Source organism: Hyalella azteca, unplaced genomic scaffold (assembly GCF_000764305.2).
Source record: "Hyalella azteca isolate HAZT.00-mixed unplaced genomic scaffold, Hazt_2.0.2 contig751, whole genome shotgun sequence".
NCBI classification, from domain to species: domain Eukaryota; kingdom Metazoa; phylum Arthropoda; class Malacostraca; order Amphipoda; family Hyalellidae; genus Hyalella; species Hyalella azteca.
In genome coordinates, this window is record NW_025931087.1 from 1 (window position 1) to 16,818 (window position 16,818).

At 36.2% G+C, this 16,818-nt stretch overlaps 1 protein-coding gene across 1 annotated transcript; it reads right to left on the minus strand.

Moving 5' to 3' along the window:
- Positions 1–5,675: 5,675 nt before the first annotated feature.
- On the minus strand, positions 5,676–12,762 carry LOC108675990 (uncharacterized protein HI_0568-like; the record flags this gene model as incomplete). The annotated part of the gene is given in 8 exon segments (XM_018164035.2): positions 5,676–6,532; positions 6,534–7,057; positions 7,862–8,063; positions 8,675–8,900; positions 9,144–9,396; positions 9,399–11,058; positions 11,408–11,541; positions 12,685–12,762. Coding segments are annotated over 8 exon segments (3,632 nt in total), but the record flags the coding sequence as incomplete, so codon positions are not given.
- Positions 12,763–16,818: the final 4,056 nt, after the last annotated feature.

Sequence of the window (16,818 nt, forward strand, 5' to 3'; positions counted from 1 at the left end):
TAGTGCAGCGGGTGAGGTACGTCTGTTAGTGCAGCGGGTGAAGGACTTCTGTTAGTTGTTGCGTCGCACAAAAGTGATTTAGAGGAAGACTGCTGTCAGTTGCAACGTTGCAATAGATAACGGACTTCTGTTGTCAGCGGACGTCTGTTTGTTGCAACAGTATTTGGGAGAAAACTGTTGAATGCATCGGGTAATGGGTGGACATTTGTTTTACCGTGCAGCTCATTGAGAAAGATTGCTCTAATTAGAACAATTACTTTACTGGTTTAAGTTACTGAGAATGCGCTAAAAGTAGTGAATTTGTCAATAAAAATTTGTTATATGAATATCAATTTATAGAGAGAATATTCATGAATAGTCAAAACTACACCATGTTCAGTTGTTTAGATATTTGATTAAAAATTTCTTACTAATCGAACATTTAATTCTCCTGTTCGTAAAATCAAAGTCAACAACAGAAACTGGAATCAATTTGATAACTACCAGAATGATAACTGATGTATAATTTTAATTGGTTGTTAAAAGAATAAACAATAATATGAAAACAAATACAATTGATTAGAAGATCAGTTTTAAAGTTCCCACTTGTATCTCCTAAGGTTGTTAAAAAGTTTACAGCCGGCGCAACGGAATTAAGCATATAATTTTTAGAGCATTTTCTCATTTATGGAAAAAGGCGCTATTTTGCTCGTCATATATATATATATATATATATGTCCGTCCGTCCGTCCGTCTGTGACTTCATGTAACAGAGAAAATGCACTCTCTGTCACTCACTGCAGTGAATACTGATCTATTTTTTAGTTCTATGGCCTGAACACTTAACAATAATCTGGTATTTCAAAGTACAAAGTATCATAGATTAAAATCCGTACCTTGATTTGCACGTGTGTGTCTTCGTGGTAGATAACCTCAAGTCGCACTTCATCGATGTCACCACCAAACATCGTCACCGACCTGTCGCTCTTCACCAGCGTGGACTGACCGAAAAAATTATTTATATGCTTAATCCCATAATATTCGTAATTATGCTTAAATTATCACATAATTCAAGCGACATGTGAAAGCATGACTGGAAAAATTGAATGAAAGCATCAACCGTCTTGTTAAAAATGTGCGTCATAAGCGTTTCTGATTTTGTCCTCCGGCGACAGAGCATTAAAGGAAAAACACTTCTCCCAGGACGTGCTATGGTAAGTACGAATTAAACATCAGATATGTGAAATATGAAATAGTAGTTATTAGTGAAAACAATTTGGAAAGTTCTTCAATTAATGCAAAAGAACTCATCTGGTTTCCTTTAAGAGTTTTCATAGTGTAAACATAATGAAATAGAAGAATACCAATAACATTAATGTCACTACGGTAACAAAGTGAAAGTTATTTATCGTAACGCAAAACAACACGTAGTTAATAACTAAAGTTTTATTGCACTCCTCGTAAGAGGCAAAACACGATTGCAAAATGTATTGTCGTATTTCCAGTTGCAAACAATGTATATTGCAGATTGCCGAATTGTTATTGAATTATTTTGATGTATACATACCTCATTAGGCATTCAAATGCAAACACAAATTCAATAACAGCAATAAGCTTCATTATATTACAGTTCATGTTAGTTTGAACTCACGATGAAGCCACTGAATGCCTCATAGATTTTCAAGCACAAAAACAGATTCAAGAAAAAACCAAAAACTCTATTTCTGTTCGTGTAAGTCTCACGACGAAGCTTCTATATAACTAACAGGTTTTCCAAGTACAAATTCAATAAAACAAAAAGCTTCACTAATGTTCGCGTAAGTTACAATTCACGACGAAGCCCCTGTATAACTAATAGGTTTTTCAAATACAAATTCAATAAAAATAAGCTTCACTAATGTCCGCGTAAGTTATAACTCACAACGAAGCCCCTGTATAACTAACAGGTTTTCATGTACAAATACAAATTCAATTAAACAAAAAGCTTCACTAATGTTCGCGTAAGTTATAACTCACAACAAAGCCCCTGCATAACTAACAGGTTTTTAAATACAAATTGAATAAAAAAAGCTTCACTAATGTCCGTGTAAGTTATATGTACTGAGGAATGTTCATTGCACAGAGGAATGTTCATTGATTCAGAGGAATGTTCATTGCACAGAGGAATGTTCATTGTACAGAGGAATGTTCATTGTACAGAGGAATGTCCATTGTACAGAGGAATGTTCATTGTACAGAGGAATGTTCATTGAACTTATTCACTGGTGCGACGAATATTTGTCGATCCTACTCTGTTTTCGCCTTGGGAAAGAATAAAATCAAGAGACATGTTAATGACAATAGTCATTCATATCCGAAGCGAATAATCCACAGTCGCCCCTTTTACATACATATAATTTCCAGAGAGGAGGAGACATGTTGGGTATTCATAGAGTTACACTCACATGTTATTAATAAAAATTCATTGTGTTCTGTCGTAACAGTCATTGGAATGCCTGTTATTCTATTAGAACGCTTTATTATTCATCGCAATATTGCCTTTTGTTCCGATATTAAAAAGTAATTGATATAACACGCAGAACTCGTCTTTTCCTACCGTTATAAAAAGCAATTAAGTAAAATGAACGAAATAGCATGCAGATATTTTTATTTCCCATTGTTGTAAGAATTACTGGAAGTTTATTTACCAATACTAAAAAATAATTATATGAAATGGATGAAATATCATGCGGATATTTATTTTTCTTATTGTTTTAAGAATTACTGGAAGTTTATTTTTCCGGGCACTGGGCATTCAATGTTAGTGATGGCGCTCTGGGCATAGCACCAGCCCAGGCAGGTGCCCAGCAGCAAGATCGTCAGCTCTCGGCTTCCCATGTCGCACGGAGGAAGGTGGGAAAAGAACAACAGTTTGCCCGTCTCCTTCAACCTTAAGAAGGCTTAATCTAACACCAGGTGTTGAGATAAAAATGTTCACAGGAGGAAAGGGCTCAAGAAAAACAAATATTTACCATGTCATGTATCCCTTGTGGAGATTCAAGTGCTAGACGTTAGATGACGAAATTTGTACTGAGAGGTTCGGGCATAAATTCTAAGCAAATATTATAAAAGTAGTGCCTTAAAACTGATATGGAACTACTGGTGCTGATTAAAAATCGCTTCATTTATGTACATATGTAGTTCAAATTAATGATGGGCTAAATTCTTTAAATGTACTAAATGCATTTTGAATATTTATATGCATATTAAGTCTTAAATTACTTAATTTTGCACTATTAATTCATATGTACGGTAGACGCTAAGGTGACTCAGCCAAACGTAAGATCAGAGCGTGCATCATCACACTAACCAAAAGTACAGTCGACAGTGATTGAACTTGAAACTATACTCAGTAAGCCGTAAATTCATAATTCTAGTATATCAAATTGAATGGTATCGTGGGATGTCAGCCAATGAAATCGATATATCTACAGTGCACACGTTGCTCGATAGCCGTAGATCATTGATGAAAATTAACCTAGCGGCTACATTAAAAACGATATCGTAACAGAAAATTTATTCCTGATATTTTTCAAAAAATATACCTCTCATGTACACTTAACCGCTGCTCTGAAAACCATGACATTAGTAAGGGGATCCCATGGCATGTATTGTCAAAGCATACATTAGTCAACATAGAACGTGGTATGCGATGGACTCTCACAATGTTTGCATTCTAGTTTGAATAAGACTTAATTCTAAACAGTTGAATCCATACACAACATCCCATGTGCCTTAGGTTATTTCGTCACTTGAATGTGTGTCACTTTTCCAAATATCCGAAGCACTTAAAAAATTTTAAATTAGATTGATTCAATTAAATACTATTCGATTTAATTACGAAGAAGTTTATAGGTCTCCATTTAGAATTCACCCACACAGAGGTTGTCAGACGCGTTATCGCTCGCAGTCGCTGTATGGCCTTCAAATTAACAGTTTCACTAGTCCACCGTGAGAAGAGCTCACCCGAGGTACAGGTTAGGAGCATAGCTTGATATTTTATACGATAAAACCTCTGTGGCTGAGATAACACAATAAGTGAACTCGTGACAGACCCAACGCATTAAATATTGTCATATTGTCTCGCAATAGTTAAGCATCATTAACTATTGGGAAAATAGTAAATCTTTTCAAGTGCGCTCTGGTCCAAGCGAATTTTGGTTGAAGAAACATAATTTATTGATGCATGACAAGATTAATTGATGCCTACCGATTATTGCCGTTCGCTACAGTCCTAAATAAACTTTAGCGACATACAATATGCATCTTCATAATCGTTATCAACAAAAAGCGATATTTTCTAAAATATCAAATTTGTACAAGCCATCCGAGTTACTTTTAAATTGACATATTCTTTCTGCGATAGTTCAGTTATCGGTCCCCACTTCAGTTTTGTCCGCCAATATTTGTGGTACAACTTCTACACTCAATAATTCTTCACATTTTAGCGTTGGATCGATTCTCGGCTCAAATCCTTCGCGTTTGATTTTGTTTTGAGCCGCGCTAAACCTCGTCACTATAGAAGCATCTTTTCGCAACATCTAGTCGATTACATCGAGAATTACTAATGCTTGCTCGTATGTTATAGCCTCAGTTTTGGTGAGCGTAGGAATTCGAGCCACCCTTGTCACACCAGCAACAACTCCTATGGATAAGCGTATTTCAGGGTCGACTTATCTTCTTTCATGTGTTCTTAAACTGAAATAACAATGAACGTTGAAACAGCAATAAAGACGAAAGTTTGCCTTCAGCCTTATCAACCGTGTTTACGAAACTGGCGAAACCACACAAGTGCAATGATTAAACATTGTATACGGAATGTTAGTTGTGACCACACAAGCGCAATGAAAGGTGTTGGATACAAAATGGAAGCTGTAATCATATAAGTCTAATGATTAGGTCATTGGATACGAAATCCAAGCAAGAACATCGGGCAAACGACATCAATGCATTGCCGAGTAACGGACAAGTGTGAAGTGTCAGACAATTTTACGGCCGTACTCCCGGCAGGTGCTTACTGTACACTAGGTCTGCACTTAATAACCGCTACACCGTGAGCCGCGACTAGGAAATGTAGTAAAGAGCAAGATACAAATAATTCGGATATAATCATACCTGCAAACACTTGACATTATTTGTATTGAGATTTGATGCAGAAATAGAATGCTTTTCCAACGGCAAGAAGTGCCAAGACGAAACGGTCTAAGTTAATCAATAGAAAGTGAGCAATACATCGCTCACTTTCACATTGCATTTTCATATGCTCACTTGGCGTGTGTGTATGCAATTATTTCACGAGCATCGACAACAGGAAAGAATGTCAAATAGTTTTCGCACAAAAAATAATAAGTCAAATATAACAGCACTACATTGATCAAGGACACGAGTCTTACGCCCTTCAATGAAGCAAACAAGTTCACATTCCATTACTTCTTACTCTAATAAATTCGGAACTATTCAACTTACGAAACTTGGGTTTCGAAAACTGACAAAGAATCATTTCATGAGTTTATAGGTATACAATAAATCCAAGTTGAACACTAAGCAAGATAATTAAGGAAAATGAAACAAAATTTAGCACTAAATTCAAGAATTTAATAAATCTTACGTACAAAAATATGAAATCTTAGCTGGTAAGGATAACTCACTGGTATGCAAGATCAGATTTCATCTTATCTACGTAAATGAAGCTAATGCTGCTTTATCATTCTTTGAACTGAACAATCAAGGCTCTATAATACTGAGCTAAAACAATGTTTTTTTAATTGCTAATATCACCTCAAAAAGCTTCTTTGCAAGTGGATAAATCGTAATATTTTACGTTAGAATGCAACCTAAGAAAAATTAAACAATAAACGGAGATTCCAACCGGTCACCCAATGATTCATCATAACAAAAACAAGCATAATGCAGAACACAAGCATAATGCAGAACAGAAGTGCATCAGTGTATCGAAAATTTAGCTAACGATTGTGATCAACTTTAGGCCGATACGTCCGCGGCTGGTGTTTACATTGATGACCGATACTTGGACGACGTTTCCAACCTGCAAGCGGGAGCCGTTCAGATTACGAGTGTGAATCAAGCCATCTTGGCCAACGCCGATATCAACAAACACGCCGAAGGTTGTCACGTTCCTCACACTTCCAGTTAAGAGTTGACCTGTTTTTAGATCAGCCCTATTAGTGACTCCTTTCCGGAAAATAGGCTTATGAAATTGTGCCCTGAAGTCGAAGTCCAAAGGCTGGTATAAACTCTCCAAGATGGTTTTAAGTGAAGATTCGGAACAGTTACATTTCTCACTTATTTCAAGTAAACTATGTCGTGCCATGAAATTTTTGAGTGCATGAATGAATTCATGGTCGCCAATATTGATAATATCGAGTGACGCCAAAGAAATGAGCGACTTTGCAGATTCATATGACTCGGGATGCACTGTCGTGGAGTCCAATGGGCAAAGAGGTGCAAGATTGCTTTTAGCGCGCTGCCTCAAGGTTTGAGGGACTATTTTAACAAACGTACTCAAGGAGGGGGTCCTGCAATCGACGAGCCAGAGACACGGCACTGATGTGGTTAATGTCCATGCCAGGGAACTCAGCGCTTGCCTCGTTCGTAATCGAATACTGAGAAGCACCAGACTCGTTAATAATTGTGTACTGAACATTCAGTGCACCAAAAGCTTCTTCGCTGATAAGCTTGCTCAGCCACGCCTCAGTTTCTCTGCATGCTGTACCGTTGCCGATGGCAATGACTTCGCAGAGATACTCGGAGACGAGTCTGACGAGAGTTTGTGCCGCAGCTTCGTTTCGAGGCGCCGCGAAGGGAAATATTGTGTCAACAGCCAATACTCGTCCTTTGCGTTCAACGACAGCAACTTTGCATCCTTTGGCAAAGCCAGGGTCGATGGCGAGGACAGTGTTTGCTCTGACGGGTGGAGTTAGAAGAAGGTGGCGTACGTTCGTCACGAAGACTTCAATAGAAGAGAGTTCTGCCGTGTCACTTAGCTCACTTCGCACCCACAATTTCAGGCTTGGCGACACTGTAAAACCCAAACGAAACCTCAAACAAGGTGGAAACAAAGATGCACTACGTTGAGACGTAAAAAAAAAACAAATCAATTTCCTGCCTCCCATATCCTAATTATGGATATAAAAATTGATAATTACGGATATAAAAAAATCTTGGTCTGGTCAATATTTACAAAATGAGACCTTATCAAACACGGCAATATGATAATTTGAACCGAGATGTAAGTTTATATCACCTAAAACTACAATTGATCAGATTTTTCCTCGTAATTTTTCAAACTAAAATCCTAACAGCACGAACAGCAATAGTAATATATTTATACAAATTTCAAAACAATTTCTTATACTAGTGGAAAAAATTTGTAGCAACTTACAATATAGAAACTTTTGTTATAAATTCACCAGAAAACGTTTACAAACATTCTTGGAATTATACTGGTCCACAATTGAACTTTATTACCGTCTCACAGATCGAGCAGTTTTAAAAATTGACTGATTTTATGTAGTAGATTTAAAAAATATAACACATTGATTTGATCACACCGTCAACATTTTATTACACTAAATTAGTATAACAGTAACAATAAGCATAATAACAATGACGACAATAAAATAGACTTTAATAAATCATTATTATTCATTGAAAACTTGATGAATATGCTATCACACAAGAATAATGTTTGATAGAAAGTATCTAATTATACTTTGCAGGTCATCAGGAAATGTTACTTTATTTCAGGGATACTCTCGACAAACTTACGACCAGTGATGTTGGTTCTAGAACTTTTATTGCCAGAACCTATAAAGGATCTTACCCAGTCTATCCCAACAATCCTGCAGGGTGTCCAGTAACAAGCGCACCCCGTAGGACTCTCCGTATCCATGTCCAAGGTTACGGTTTGTGGATCCAAGAAAATTTCGGTGAACGTGCGAACAAAACCGGTGGTAGGCTTCGTCTGGGGGCACCACTTTCACGGTCAACACGCCTTGCTGCTCGCCTCTGTTTATGGCGCAGATCTGGAAAAATGGTCAATTGTATTTTCCATACCAATACTCTTCTGTTGATGAATCATTTTGAAAAATAATTTACAGAGACACGCATGCGCAGAATAGACAGTTATATGAACAAAAATGGATTCCAAAAGTATCATATCAATGACACACATCCGCTAAATTGGAAATGATGAAACACACCAGCAATATCCACAATTTCCACATGCTCTAAAATCAGCATCGTGCGCAAAAACAAAAGCATATGAAAGCATGTTAATCAAAGATTCGTGTACATTCCATTGTGGTTTTCTTTACAGAAAATTTATGATACTTCACGTCTACCGACAAATAAATATTTCTGCCAATTATTTTACTACTAGAAAACGCAGCGTTATCATACCTGATATTTGAACATCCCGTTACCCAAAATCCAAGTATCACAAATACCATTACCCCGAATCCCATCAATATGGAATGGATCCTTTCATCTTACATCCTTTTAACATGAATCTGTCACTGCAAATCCCGTTATCCCGAATCACATAGCACGGAACAACGTCATCCCAAATATAGTTACATTATTTTCTTTACAATAAAGCACAGAAAAACACGAAACTACAGTCTTTAGGTCTTACAGCATGAGAAGCCACTCGCCAGGCCACCAAGCTAAATTCGAAGTACTGCTTGTATTTTTGGATCACGTCATCCGACAGGGCAGAGTCGCCTTTCTTCGTGGCTGCAGTGCCACCCAAACTTTTGCGCTTGGCAAGAACCTTCTTAGGCTTCAGGGGTGACTTCTTCAACTTGGATAGAACTTTGCGAGAAGGACTAGAGACTAGCTTCACACTGCTTCTTTTCAACCTGGATACATTTTGTAGAATTAGGTTAGATATATTGAAACACATCAAATAAATTATTCAGTTTAAGATTTAAAATTCATCATCATCACCATACAGTGAGATATTACAAGAAGCTACAAAATATTTAATTTAGTTTCATTTGTATGTGTTGTTCTAATAAGTGTTATTAGAACAACCCATCCTGTACACAATGACGCAGATATGCGTTCTTTAACAGACAAACAATCAACAAAACAAAGCTCACCAAGTTTTCATCTCTTCCAACATCTTTGCATTTTTACTGATGATATCAGCAATGATGTACTTGATGCCGGACTCAACATCGTCGATGGTGCCGCGTCCTTGCATCCCTGGAACCACCCACTTCTGGAGTTCATTTCTAGTGGCTACGGCGTCTCGGTTACGAAGAAGCTCTTCTGCAGCAGGCGCCAACCCTGCCTTACGAGCTCGATTAGCAAAAGTTCCCTTGCCTGTGGTCCGTAGACTTGCACTCANTGGTCAGAAACAATTTTCGACACCTTCAGCTTTACTTCTTTCAGCTGCTCATAGGAGCTCAAAACCTCGCGAAGTTTTCCGATCTCCAAGTCGCCAGTTTTCTCTCGCCTGTATCGTGCTATGAATGGCAACGTACACTCTTGGTCCACTAACCTGATGATTTCTCGAGCGTGGTTAACATCTATTCCTTGCCGCGATGATATCACCTGGGCAGGATCCCAATTACAAGAAATATTTGTTGGAGATTTTGTTTTCTTGACACTCTGCTTTTCACAGGAAGAACTTTGTCTGCTTGACTCTGCGCCAGGAATACATGATTTCAGCTCAGCACAAGATGAAGAAGGCTTTGTCTTAGCAGGAGAAAACTCCGAAGAAGTTGACATGTCAAGAGACATGATGGAAAACTCAGCATTAAACGTCTCTAGTTCCGGTAAAGCCTCCTTGTATTTGCTAGTAATTGGGGCCTTTGCGTGAGTAGATACACCAATCCCACGACTGGGCGGGTGGCTTTCATTATAGAATGGACCGCTTTTATTAAAATGACATCTACCATTATTGTAAAGCCAATTACCTTGATTGAAAAGCCCATTTCCTTGATTGAAAGGCCCACTTCTTTGATTGCAAGAACCACTTCCTCGATTGTAAGAACCACTTCCTTGATTGAAGGGCCCACTTCCTTGATTGTAAAGTCCACTTGCTAGATTGTGAGGCCCACTTTCTTGATGGTAAGGCCCACTTCCTTGATTGTAAGGCCCGCTGTCTTGATTGTAAGGTCCACTTCCTTGATTGTAAGGTCCACTTCCTTGATTGTATGGCCCGCTGTCTTGATTGTAAGGCCCGCTGTCTTGATTGCGAGGCCCCCTTTCTTGATGGTAAGACCTACTTCCTTCATTGTAAGGCCTATGCCCTTGATTGTAAGGCCTATTCCCTTGATAGTAAGGCCCTCTTCCTCGATTGTATGGACCACTTTCCTGATTGTGAAGCCTGCTTCCACCTGCAGATTCTGAAATGACAAGTTCATTTTTTCGACTGCAAGCTTCACTTTTTCTGCCGTAATCCCCTGTCTCACCCACTTGTTCAGTTTTGTACAATTTTAACTCCGCTTCTACGTTAGTTGGATTGTTCTCCGAAGCTGGCTCCATTTTTAAAAGGGGCATTTCTGGTGAGTCATCACCGTCACATTCATGCTCATGCTTAAGTGCATCAATGATTGGTAGCTTATTGGCAATTTTCAACATCCTTGATGAGGATGAACCATCGTTATTATTGAATTCTTTTAGATAGTGCTCAGTTTTTAGATCATCAGAATGTTCAAAGGCCTCACCGGGCAATTTTGGTTTCTTTGTGACAGTAGTTTTGTCTGTTGATTTAAGTTCACCTTTAACCGGAACATGAGAATCAAGGCACAATGAATCTTTATGTTTTACAAGTTTTGAGCATTTCAGTTTAACTTGAGCTACAGGAATGAACTCCACGAGTTCATCGGAAGCAACAAGTCTTGGTCGTCTTAGTTTTAATGGGGCACCAGAACTCAAGGGTACAAAGTCTTCAGATTCAGTGGGTTGATGAGAAGACCCTGAAGCTTTGTTGACTTCTGAAGACTCCGCATTTGTTAAGGAATTAGTAATTGCTACACGTTTGCCAGTTGAAAGCTCCAACACATGCTGAAAAAAATATACGTATTTCATATCAAAATCTAAAACTGCAATTAGATGTATAAATTGAGAAATAAAAAACTCTTACCACACTCTAAATCAATAGAAAAACTAAAAAAAATGACTTGGGAGGTGTGAGATACTTTAGTAAAATGTAAGTATAAGTGTAAAATATATTCAGTTTGCATATTTGTCCACATTAGCTCACAAGATCATGTACCCATGAAAACTTCGAGATTAAACTCCCACATTTCAATAACTACAAATTATATCTAATAAGTAATAATAGATTTTACAATAAATTTGATAAAATTTAATAGTAGCTAAGTTAGCTAACCAATAAAAAAAATCAAATTACTTCATCAGGTCCATCAGGTTGTTTACATTCAACAATGAGAGGCACGTCAAGGACTTGAGCATGAACTGTGCGTGCACTGCGGCGTTGAGGTCTGGGTGGCACATACTCTCCAACTATTTCCACGTAATCATCATCTGAAAGGAATACAATCAATACAAGAGCAATACAAAGAAAGTTTACTGACCACTTCAATCTTTCTGAGCAATCCTTCTCAATTAAAGAAGACCACTTACTTCAAATAATTCAGTGTAGATTAGATGGCTGAAAATTAATAAGAAGAAATTTTATACAAAAATTTTTCTTTATCTTTCAATCAATTGATAAGCAGAAGAAATTTGAAACAAACAGTTCTCTTTGTCTTTAAATTAGGAATAGGTAGGCAGTGCAAACTCATAAGTATAATAGTTGTCAGAGTCAGATTATTCAAGATGTAGGTATTTGATGAATGATTATTTTGATGAAGATTCTGTTCTTTGATGATTATGTTCACATCCAAGAACAAATTTGGGTTATTTATTATTCAGTGTTGATAAATTTTAAAAGAATTTAGACATTCAATAACTAAAATTGCAGTACCGGTAGTTTAACACGTTGACTACGAAGTGGTACATATGCGTACCACGAAATGTAGGTATTTCTCCAGGACATAGTGATACATAATTAAGGTTGCCTAAAATCGGCCAAATCCGAGAACAAAAAAGGCCGATAGCTCAATATATACGGTACTAGTTTATTTGTAGCTTCTGCCATTAAAATTCCATTTATTTTCTTTTTGCAGTATTTAAAATTTAATTAGGAAGTACCCCTAACATAAATTTTAGCCGGCCAATGCAATTGAGAAAAATTAAATCACGGAATTTGTTTGGAAAAAATAACCTTCTGGCAAAACTGTTTAAAATGGTAGGTACTAAAAATAAAATAATAGTACAAGATGAAGCAATCGCAGTCAACGTGTTAAGACACATTTGAGCAAAGTCACATACAATTCTTTTTTTTTTTAACAAAAAGTTGTTTACATAATTCCTACCTTTTTAACAAAATTATGCAATAATTTTGTAATAAAAAGGTAGGCACTGCCTACCTGTTTTAACAACAAAAAAAGAGTAAGAAAATTTGGTAGAGAGAGGTTAAAAGAATAATATTTAGAAACCAGATTAAATTGAAGATGATCTTTTCAATTAATTTCAAGTTGTAATAAAAACTTATTCAACATACATATTTCAATGCTACTTGAATAATAATCATGAAATAAACCTTATTCTGATTCTTTATTTTACCTGGAACTACCATAGCTTGTTTTTTTGTTGTTGGTGGTAGCCATTCTGAGTCATCCAAGTTGATGGTGTCATCTATGTCTAGGAAAAAAGACATACACTCTCAATATTTCTTGGACATTGGGCTGGCAAGTTTACATTTGGAGGGTAAATTGTAGATTGTGCGCATTAGCAAATACATACGTATATTTATATATATATATAAATATATATTTGAATTTTGATCCATAGCCCAACAGGATTGGTAACATTATCAGACAGGAGACAAAAAACTGGATAAGAGTGCATCCGGTTATGCACTCTGTAATTAGTTTTTACTAGAAAACCAGACGCAAAAATAAATCAACTACTGTCAAACAGGGTATTAAGGGACAATTTTTAGTGCATTTTCTCATTTATGAAAAAAAGGTGCTATTCACGGATGGACGGACAAGAAAATGCGCTCCCTGTCAGTCAATGCAGTGAGTATATACTGATCTAATTTTTCATTTTTTCTTGTTGATAACTTCTTACCATGAAACATTTCATAAACGAGTTTTGTCTTATTTTAAAGGTCTTTGTAAGGGCCATCATATGGCATAACTAAAAAAAATCTATTTACTATTCATATGGTGCCAAAAGAAGAAAAAAGTTGCCCAAATTAACCCCTGGGAACGGGGTAATCCAGGACACTAGAAATAAAACTTAATTTTAAAATGTTTCAAGCAAGCAGAGAGTGCTCACCCATTACTAACAGTACTCTGAAGTACTACTCTTAATTTGTAGATGATGTAGAAGTAGAATAAGTGACTTTTCTGTGGTTTGTACTTGTTTTCCTTTATAATATTACCCATCTATTTTTCATCAACAAAAATTTTTTTTTCCAATCTATACCCTCAAACAGGGTAATAAGGGATGGGTGGGATAAGTAGGGACAGTCCTCTGCCATGGCGTAAAAATGTTATAGCAGCAAAACTAAATTAAATATTGTAAAACTAAAAATAGTGGCATAAACTTCAACATTTTTCCTATCTATGTAGCATAAAAAAAGTTAAGAAATCATACATTTACTAGCACTAAGAAATCCCTGAAAAAATGCTAAAAAAGATATTTTGAAAACACACGTACTTATGTTAAGGTCTGTAGTAAAAAAATATTCACCATATTAAAGAAATTTTGCTTGAAAAAAGTTTCAGACAGGTGTTCAACAAGACAGGGTATAAAAAGACACCCTTCCTACCCCTGAGGATAATATGGAAGATCCATAAAAATGCATTTACAGTAGAACCTTGGCAAGGTTAGCAAAGGCTCCAGTTAATGAAAAAATGGGCTAATGACACAGGATTTTAATTATATCTAACTTGCTCAGCAAAAAAATTGCACTTGATGAAAAATTAATGCATCATTGGTCATCACAAAATTTTGCATAGAATGTCATAGGTAGCATTTTGCACCAGGCAACATATAATAAAAATAATAAAAATAAATCAACTTAAACTATGATTTATTTCTCCAAAAAATATGAAGGTTGTCACTAAAATATTCCTCCCTGTTTCAGGTATTTTTTATGATATTTTTGTGTATAGTGAATTCACTAGACCCAATTAAAATGGTGCAAAGTTACAAGCCCTCTATCTGGTCATTCTGGGCATACCATCTGGTCAATCTTTAACACAAATACATGGTTTTATGTGGGTTTTCCAAATTTACTTGAAAATTATTTTAAATACCAGTAGTCATTTAATTTTTTCAAAGTTCTAGGGTATAAGTATGTATGTGCACAAACCACATGCAGATCATAACAAACATACATGCCAAAATGGCGGACAGGCATTTTTTTCATTTGTCCACAGGAGGCATTCACTTTTAAAAGACCTGCCCAACAGGTAGCTTAATTTGAGTAAGGTGTATATATTTGGAAATGAATGAAAAAAATTGAACTATGACAAGATCATCTTGTTTTTCAATGAATTTCTATTGTCTACTTGGTTGGTTGGGATTTGTAAAGAGTACCACTATGTGCCAAAAAATAAACTTTGATATCGTATTTGGAAGTTAATGAAAGATAACAGAAAGTCAAGATTACTGTTCCTAGAGCATGCTCTCAAAATTTTAGAGCTCTGCAGCTGTTTGCACAGCAATTTCTGAAATCTGTAAAAAGGCGGTTTTTGAGTCAGTACCTAGGCTACCTATCATTTACCTATCATTTACATATCACTTACATATCATTTATCTATCATTTACCCATCATTTATCTATCATTTACCCATCAATTTCTGTCATTTACCCATCATTTCCCATCATTTATCCATCATTTAATTGTCATTTAGCCATAATTTTTCCATCATTTTCCCATCATTTTCATATATTTTCAAATCATTTAACTATCATTTTCCCATCATTTATCCATCAGTTACCCATCATTTAGCAATCATTCATCTATCATATAATAAATGCATTAATGAACACCTGCATTATTCATTCATCAGTTATTTATCTCTATTTATCATTAATTTATCATTCATTTATCAATCATTTATTGGTCATTCAGTGTTCAATCATCGTTCATTCATCATTCATTCATCAATCGTTCATCATTCATTCATTCAACATTCATTTATCAATCATTTAAGAATAATTTTTCATTCATTTATCTCTCCTTCATTCATCATTCATGTATCATTTATTTATAAGTCATTTGTCTTTCATTTAAATTTATTTATTATTTATTCATCCAACTTGAATTTATTCTGTTCAATTCTGCCTTTCGTTAAATACCACACTCAGGATTATGTACATTTTCAGGGAATTTTCCCGCGCATTTTGACTTTTTTTAAGCCATCGCTGAGCACAGTTGGTGCAACTTCTGGCCATCCCCGCTTGCGCGCGCAAGCGTCGACGCAGCGCACGCAAGCGTCGGCGCAGCGCACGCAAGCGTCGGCGCAGCGCGCACATACATTTTGTCAAGGGACAAGTGACAGAAAACATATAATACTCAATATGCATTTAATTATCCATCAATAATCTATGATTTTCCTTGATATGGAAATTTTGTGAAAGTAAAAATCTAGAAATTTATTTTCGAAGAAATTTTCTACAAATATCTAACACTAACTGACGAACATCATTTGTTTACCTTCTGTAGACTGTCTGGAAGTGAGGCAATATTCCGTCCGGGCGTGAGGCAAGTGGTGAATAACCAAGTCCTCAAAAATTGGGCATATGAAGTAAACAAATATTAGTATTAAATGACAGATTTTGCTTGTTCTATATATACTATTAGTGCGCTGATATGGTTATTAAAGATTCTACGGTTAATGAAAGGAGTCAGAAATAATTTCATTATTGTAATTAATGGAAAATAGTTTTGAGTGCAAAATCTTTTGTAAATAAAATATGTCTAGACATAATAGTCAACAGAAATTCCCAACATTTTCTTTACATACTTTTACGCAATGCTGATTCATCGTCATGTATGTGATGAGTCTCTTGAAGGTTGAAGCTATTCATATTTTATTAATGTTTGTTGTTAGTCTATTTAATTAACCTTCAAAGTTGCAAAAAATGAGAACTGATCATTTAAAAAAATTGTGGTTCCTGTATTTATGTTTTCAATGGGTTTGCACCGCACAAACCCATTTCTCCAGCCGGGAGGATGTCAGGAACGTAACATATTCCTGACATTGACATTAGGGTTTGTACTATTTGCCAAAGTAAGTCCTTCGTTGGAAGGAGCCAATTTCAAGCCATGTGGATTGTTGCCTTCTACTATTCAGTTTTGTAATTAATTGCCAACCGAATTGTTATCTATGAAAGTATGAATAATGAATAAATATTCATAACATTGCCGACTCTTAGAAACTGAGTTAACACATTAGAAATCTAGTCAACGTGATGCAGATATTTGTTCGTGTGTGATAGCATTGCCGTGCATTCATCTTTAAACAACTTTAGGAGCACGGCGCAGGCTGGCGCACGGTGCACTTTTTTACTGGCATATTAAGGCGCACGGCGCAAATTGATGCAATGATAATGAAAATTCCCACGCACCTGGCACATCTTCCTGACCATGGGTTAAATATAGATCATTTATATCAGTGGTTCAATATATCAAAGTGGGCGATATCGCCCCCCTAGGGGCGGTGGAACGATTTTGGG